General features: G+C 34.5%; 1 protein-coding gene across 2 annotated transcripts; it reads left to right on the forward strand.

Annotated features, from left to right (window-relative positions):
• On the forward strand, positions 849-5,438 carry LOC107627460 (probable prolyl 4-hydroxylase 9). Of its 2 annotated transcripts, none has more exons than XM_021119189.1 (8): positions 849-1,103; positions 1,233-1,355; positions 1,879-2,036; positions 2,715-2,817; positions 3,767-3,862; positions 4,428-4,493; positions 4,573-4,713; positions 5,224-5,438. In XM_021119189.1, exons 1-8 carry the CDS (start codon positions 972-974, stop codon positions 5,308-5,310), a joined length of 906 nt encoding a protein of 301 aa, XP_020974848.1. In that variant the 5' UTR covers positions 849-971; the 3' UTR covers positions 5,311-5,438. The 2 variants fall into 2 exon arrangements, with proteins under 2 accessions (XP_020974848.1, XP_016185782.1); XM_016330296.2 differs by having other exon boundaries at positions 4,594-4,713.

Here is an 8,415-nt window from a genome sequence, read left to right on the forward strand (position 1 = left end):
GGTTAAAAAAAACTGGGTTAAAAAAAAGTGTAGGGACCTAATTAAAAAAAATTTGGTGCAAGGACTTAATTAAAAGAAAAAAAAGTATAGGAACCTAATTGAAAATTTTGCGAAACTATAGGGACCAGTAGAGTAATTAAACCATATTATTATTTTGAACGAGTATTTAGCATAATAAATTACATTCATATTTACATAGATTTGCAGATAAAAATATATAAGTAAATAGTCAAATTAATTCCTAAAAAATTACTCGTTCTCTAAATTAGTCTTCGAATTTTTTTTAATCAAATTCAATCTTCAAAGATTTTAAGTTAGTCATGTTAGTCATTCTATTACTTCCATTACTAATAGCGTCAGAATTTACTGATGTAAAACGTTAAGTGATATCACAATACACATCTAATTGGGGGCTAACATGATAAGTTTATAAAATTATATCAAATCAACTCCAAATTGAGATATTTTAATGTCTCAAGTACTCTTCGATTAGGTTTTGATTTGATTTAATGTCATAAACTTATTATGTTAATATTTAATTAAAATTCTTAGATGTATGTTGCGGTATTATTTAATGTGCCACATTAACAAATTTTGACACCAACAATAAAGAGAGTGATGTAAAGACTAACATGATTAATTTAAAATTTTTAAAAGATAAATTTGATTTAAAAAATCTTTTAGAGACCAATTTGAAAAACGAATAATCTTTTAAAGACTAATTTAACCATTTAATATAGGTGAATGCTATCTTACCCTCTTTAAAGTAACATATAAGTTATCCTTTCTGGTGTGTCAGATTCTAATTGGGTGTTTATTTTAACCTGAGTTACATTTTCCACTCTAAGAGTTTCCGTTAAATGACCGCTGTTGGTATCAACTTGGTATGTAAAAATTGACCCAGTAGCACACAGACAGAGACACTATACCAGGCTTCAGAACAAGCAAGGAGAAACCAGGAACAAAAAACAATGAAAGTGAAAACGGTGAAAGGAAACTGGAGCTTGAGAACGAACAAGCTGGGTTTTCCTTACGTTTTCCTCATTTGCATCTTCTTCTTCCTCGCTGGATTCTTCGGTTCTGCTCTCTTCTTTCACTCTCAGGTCAACTCATTTTCTTCCATTTTTTCATCAATTTTTTTTATAATAATAATAACAATAATAATAATTATAATAATAATAATAATAATAATAATAATAATAATAAAGTAACCGCTTGTTGAGAATTCGCAGGACGATGGACATGGCATGAGGCCGGGACCGAGGCTTCTAGAATCTACGAAGGAGGAGACGGAGTACAATCTGTTGCTGGCGGGAGAGTCCGGTGACGATTCCATTACATCGATTCCTTTTCAGGTGCGCAGTTTTGTTTCACTCAGATCCTTAACTGAACTTGTTGCCAGTGATTCAATTTTATTTTTTATTTCTGTTTTTTAATTCCTTGCCTATTTTGTTCAAAGTCGTGGAGTTGCTTGATTAGGTGAACTTGTTTGTATTTGAGATTGGAATTTCATGGTTACAGCGATTTATTTTTTTTTTTTCCTGTGGGAATGGCATGTTTCCATTTAGGCCTTGTTTTTCAATTGGTATAGCTTGTATGAAATAAGTTTGTGGAATTGCAATTCTAGTTTTCTAGAATAGTTTTGCTTAAATTTTGATTTCTAGGCATTGGTATGAAGGTATTTGACTTTGGTCAGCGTTACGCTTGGGATTGTTTAATGGCAGGTTGACTCAAATTATCTCTGCTCTTTGTTGAAGAGATTGTGATATATTCTGAGTCTGCATCATATCCATAATTATGAAGTTAGTCCTTTTGTATTAACTCTCAAAAAAATGTCTTTTTACGTAAAAGAAAATAAATTTCTCTTTTGTTTGCTAGGTTTTGAGCTGGCAACCTCGAGCTCTGTATTTTCCAAATTTTGCAACTGCGGAACAATGTGAAAGTATAGTTGATATTGCAAAGGCAGGCCTCAAACCATCAACCTTGGCATTGCGCAAGGGAGAAACAGAGGAGAATACCAAGGGAATTAGAACAAGGTAGCGTGTAGGTCACTGTCTAATACTTAACTCTATTTCTGGTGGGTGATTTTGGTTATGATCTCCTAAAATAGTTTATGGACATTTGATCATCTAGTTACTTAATGTCATATCATGCCAAATCATTTCTTCTAAAAGCTTATGTTGTAAGTTCTAAGGTAGAGGGACTTACATTCACCTGTGCAGAAAAGCTTAGTGACCTGGAAACGAGGAGAATGATAGGCCCTTCTTTATCTTGAGCTGAAATTTATTGTCATAAACTATCTTCCCAAAAGCTTAAGTTTTTACGTAAAGGCACAAGAATGTTTTTATATCCTAACATGCCTCCACATGCAAAAGTCTCTTTGGATTAACGCATGGATCATGAAGAAGCTCATTTTTCCTTGTGCTGAAGTTTAACATCTATCAAGAAGAATGGGGAAAATAAGGGTTGAACTTTATAGTATACACCATTTGGTCATAGAAGTTATTGAACTTTGTTGTAAACCATCTCTCCAAAAGCTTAGTTTGATTCCTTGACAATTAGCATATATTTAGAAGAATGGGAGACCACAACTGTTGACTCTTAGACCATTTGATCATAGAGAGGCTTTGTTACTATATCATGAATCATTTCTCTTAAGTTGATAGGTTGCAATAAATAGTTTTGTGTCTAATAATGTTCTTTCTGATAAACAGCTCTGGCGTGTTTATTAGTGCTTCTGAGGATAAAACTGGGACTTTAGAGGTAATTGAAGAGAAAATTGCTAGAGCAACAATGATTCCCAGGTCTCATGGAGAGGTAACATCTCTTTTAAGCTTTGTCCATATTGCATAAAAGAAATTTTAGAAAAACCTGTAATGGTGATGAAATTATTTTTCTCACGTTTTATTGTTTTATTAAAATGATTTTTTTCCCTTTTTGGGAATTTCAAGATAACAGGTCTTGGAATACTGGTTTTCTGTTTGTAGCAAATCCAGAAACTTATCCATTACTTTTGTGATGCAAGTGAAATAAATCTAGGGTAAAATGGTGCAACTTTTGTTAATTGAATAAATATTTAAGTTTAGAACAGTAATGAGGTTGGGGTAATGAGGGAAATTCAGAGAATGGCTTTCTCAATTTACACCATTTAAAGGTAAATTGTTTCTTGTGATTGGTGAGAAATTCTATTGATTATGATATTTTACGCATGATTTTTTTTGTTTTTATTTTCATTTTATGTTTTTTGGTATTCTGATGCAAATGTCGTTAACATGTGTTACCGCTTACCCTGACATGGGATTGTGCCTTCTGTGTTCTTATATAACACCGCAGAGTAGCATCCCCATGTTGCTGTTAAGTTCCAACTATTTTTCTCTGCTGTCTTCCATGTTTTCAACCTAACCTACCAATGGCATTTCTATGGAAGGAACAAAGTCGTTGACAAGCTAATATCACCTACCTTGATTTTTAAAACTTCTGACTTCAATAAGTCTAATCCAGAATCCTGTCTGGGCTAGGTGGTGTAGCTGTTGATCTAAATTTTTAGTTAACCATAATGTTATATTTTGTTTTTCACAGAAGAAGAAAGCAAGTCTAATCACATCTAGACCTATGGTTTATTGTGCTTAAACTATTTAATATTTTTGGGGTTTTTCCTGATCTCTATGTTATCTATAACTCAGGTGCATTATGATTTTGTTGAATCTGTAAACCTCTCTCATTTTCAGGGTGATTTTAAATTGTCTGAGGAATCACCATGTTTCAGGCATTTAATATCTTACGCTATGAGATCGGGCAGAGATATAATTCTCATTATGATGCGTTCAATCCCTCCGAATATGGCCCACAAAAAAGCCAAAGGGTATGTCTGAAGTTTTCAACATGTTTATACTTGAAATTTGGTGCAACACTCTCTGTGAATGCTCTTAATTCATCTTGAATTACTTTTACAAGTATCATACTTTGTTTTCTTAGTAGTTTGCTTTCTTTACACCTTTATCTCTTGAACTTTGCCCAAATCAAAGTGTCTTACATGATCAACCCGTGTCCTGAAAGTGATTGACAAAGTTCCACCATTGTTCCTTAAAAGGATGAGATGGCTAGCATTGATTGTATCATCAAATGACCAATGTAGTATGGTTAAGCTGAAGCCTTGTAAAAGAAAACAAGAAACACGATATTGATGTCATCTGTAAATAGAAGATCACGTGAAGTCTTATTAGTTCTGGAGAACCAAAATGATTTACACTTTCTATCAACTAGTGTTACAGCATGTATGCTTTCATTCAGTTGCCATACACTTATACAAAAATAAAGCTATATCCATAGCATAGCGTATTATAAGTTGTGTTGCCTACAAAGCTAACCAAATGAAAACATGCCTTTAATGAATTTGTTTCTTATGTCAGCTTTGGTTAACCCTGCAGGTGGCTTCATTTTTGTTGTATTTAACTGATGTTCAGGAAGGTGGCGAGACAATGTTCCCATTTGAGGTAATAGTTATTATGGAATGACTATTGCCATTGGATCTCAATTCACATGGCTCGCATTTGTTTTTTTTTTCACCGGTAGTTTGGCATTATTATTCTGCAGAATGGCTCAAACATGGACGGTAGCTACAGTTACGAGAGCTGCATTGGTCTAAAAGTAAGGCCACGCCAGGGCGATGGCCTACTATTTTATTCATTGTTCCCTAATGGTACAATAGATCCGGTAGGTACTATCTCACCAGTTTTAATTTATTTAGCTGCCATCTGGTTAAAAGCTAAATCAACAACCCAAAAACATAATGTGAATATAGGTTCTAAACTCATCATGTCTCTTTAGAATATGTTTACAAGTTTTTTTATTTTGGAGGGAAATGGAAGAAAGGGAAGAGTTTGAAATGTGAAATGGACTAAGGTTTACAGTTCATGCCCTTCCCTTTTTCTACAACTAGAAAACTCAACACACTCTTAAGAGTCTTAGCGGCTCATCAAGCAATGACGAATCTTGAATCTACAATAATTTCATTTAGTTATATTTTAGATAAAAATTCAGCTTAGGTAGCAAAAAACCTGTTTAGCAAGTAAATTTTCCTCACTCAACAGTTATCAACGTTTCATGAGGTTACCATAAAAAAAGATGGTTATGCTTTGTGTCAGTTTTCTTATCATGTTGATAGTGTGTGTTGTGTAAACTGAATTCCAATTGTTTTGACTCATTTATCTTATTATTTGACAGACATCGCTCCATGGGAGCTGCCCTGTGATAAAAGGGGAGAAGTGGGTGGCTACAAAGTGGGTAAGGGATCAAGAACAGTATGATTAGGTTCAAACCCTTAATAAATTGATCGTTCTACTCTCCTGCCTCTTATATCTTCTGTAATATCTACATGTATGCCGTACAATTTGACTTTTATGGTCAAATGAATAATGAAGGGAAAAATTTTGGTCAGATGCTGAAATTGCATGATAGTGTAAAATTTGATGTCATGCATGCAGCATACATGATTAGTTGGTCATCAGACGCAGTGGCCTCCACCTTTCACCTTCTTCACATGATTTAAATAGGGGGTAAAAAAATTGATGTCATGCATACATAATATGAAACTTACTGGAAACCTTCTTAAAACACAGGAATAATAAGAATCTATGTCACTTGATAAGTGAAAACAGCAACTTTCATTTTTTATTTTTTAAAGTACGAAGAAAAAGGGTTTTCAAGACATAACTGTCATAATCTCATGCTCTTTACCCAATCTTAATGAAATCCAGAAGGGTTGTCGTCCTATCTATATATGATTATATACTTATAGGAATCTTGAAACACTCGAAATGTACTCCATTAGGGCTCCTAATATATATGTACATGAGCGACTAATGAGAGCGGTTTTCCTTCGTCCAGCTGTTATGCTTTAAAATTTTTCCATATTATGGGTACGATGAAATACTTAAATAAAGAAAAAATATATCGTATTAATATTAGAAATGAACGTTTATTCTGAAACACCAAACTTTTTGTTTTTGAGCAAATATTTTAAAACAAGAGTATTTTATAAGAAAAGTTTCAATTCTTAGAAATTTTACTTTGTTCCTATCTCTTGTCTGGGTAGAAGGCTTTTCAGTTAGCGCAAATTCTTCTCGTATGGTGTCGGCGATCTCACACTTCACGTGACGAAGAGGAGACTCTGTTTTATCTGTTAAACTGGGCGGTACTTGTGAAAAGACAATCTGGCGGATGAGTCCAGCCTCCAGTGCGAAATTTATATACGAGACAAGATCACCAATTGGTCGCTGATTTTTTTTTATATGGAAAGAAATGTGCTATTTGATGTTAAAATCGACGTGTAAAATAATTATACTGATATAATGTCCGAGGTAAATCATAAGCTGCTTTTGGACTTTGGATTTTTTTTTAAATCATAGATCATAGATTGTGTTTTACGCATGGGTTTAATTTTTTTTTTGTTTTTTTAGAAGAACAAAAAGCAGGTTGCATTTTGAATTTAAAAATTATTTTTATTCAGAAGCTGCAAAATATAATTTGCGTTTTGTATGGGAGTATGGTAAAAACTATTTAAATTGGAATTTTTGTCTATAAATGTCATTAGTAATATATCTCTGTTTTATACTTCACCCGCATTCCTCTTTCTTTTATAGTGAGTTTTTTGACAATTTGTAGTGTCAAAAAAGTTGAGCTAGGTGAAGTTGAGGTTATAGAAGGTATTGCAAATTTATGAGTGTATTATAACAGTGAGATTATACCAAATATACACGAAAGATTGACATTTGTTTGTGAATGTCCGTTTTCTTTTGTTATTCCATGTACCGTGAGTTTTATAGAGTTATAAAATAGTCTTTGTGAGAACATACAAAGTTACATTTCAAAGAGGGTGAGCAACATTTTATACAGGAATCTTGTACAAGTATTTGGTAGGCTGATATAGTTTCAAATAATGTCCATCACTAACGACGCATTTATGTAGCAGATGTTCTATATGTATCAACAAATCCGATTTTACGTGCCGATGATAAAGCTGTACGTTGAGTTTGAACAGCATATGGGGCTAGACGCGATTGGTGAGGAGGTGAATGTTGATGAGCTCGTGGATATAGATTGGGAAGAAGATAACAACGACAGTGAAGAGGAGTTTGAAGCCAACTACGAAGTCGATGACGAAAACAATGACAGAGACTTGGCAGGCAATCCGGTGGTGCAGAATGAAGCAACTGCACTTGTAAACCAGCACCCCTTTGATGTTCCGTCTTTTATGCAAATTCTGGATCTCGCTGTCATGCATGCTTCGGAATTTTCTGAGTATGCGAATATGGATATGTTATGTTTATTAATTAAAGTTACCACTACCATTTCTTTTATTTGCCTTGATTGACTAACGTGGTTCGCATGTCGTAGGTGAAGGCAATGTTACAGTGGAAGATAGTGAGTTTAGTGTGGGTATGAAATTTGGTTCTAGAGAGTCGGTGATATCTGCAATCAAAAGTTACACTATTTTTAGAGGAGTTGATTACACTGTGTATGAGTCTAAGCCGCAGACATTCTATGCAAAATGCAAAGGGTATGGTGCAGGGTGCGATTGGCTTATCCGAACTAGCTTGATTCGAAAGAAAGGTTGTTGGGAGATCAAGAGTTACAATGGCAAACACACGTGCACCATGGGGATGATTTCACAAGATCATGCCAAAGGGACTCAGACACAATTGCAGATACTATTAGGCCGTTGATTGAAGAAGATTCATCGATAAAGATGTAGTCTATTATTGCAGAAATTCAATCCAAATTCAACTACACTGTAAGCTACTGCAAGGTTTAGTTGGCAAAGTAGAAATCTATTAGAAAAATTTTCGGTGATTAGGAAGTTTCTTAATAGACTCTGCCAGTATGGTTGAAAGCAATAACTGCAAAGATGTCGAGGTCTCGTGTTCAAATAAAAACGCTCCCTGTTTATCGTGAGAGTGAGGAGGTTCAAGGTGTAAGAGTTCTCAATTGCGTGTTTTGGAGCTTCTATCTGTGTATTGCAGCATTTAGACACTGCAAGTCATTGGTGCAGGTTGACAGCACATACTTGCATGGAAAACATAAACGTGTGCATTTCTGGCCTCCATCGTTCTACCAAAGTACTCAACAGTGCAGAATGTCCTTTCATTTCGTCTACTCGCAAAACGTGGTGAAACTTAGTTGCCGTTAGAGCCGCTGCCGCTATCTCGTTATAAGTTTCTGACGGATCAAGTTTTTTAGACAACAAATTTTTGATAGTCTACATCAAAGCTTCTATCGCAGCATTTAGACACTGCAAGTCATTGGTGCAGGTTGACAGCACATACTTGCATGGAAAACATAAACGTGTGCATTTCTGGCCTCCATCGTTCTACCAAAGTACTCAACAGTGCAGAATGTCCTTTCATTCTTTCATTT

The sequence above is a fragment of the Arachis ipaensis genome, chromosome B01 (genome assembly GCF_000816755.2).
Source record: "Arachis ipaensis cultivar K30076 chromosome B01, Araip1.1, whole genome shotgun sequence".
NCBI lineage: Eukaryota > Viridiplantae > Streptophyta > Magnoliopsida > Fabales > Fabaceae > Arachis > Arachis ipaensis.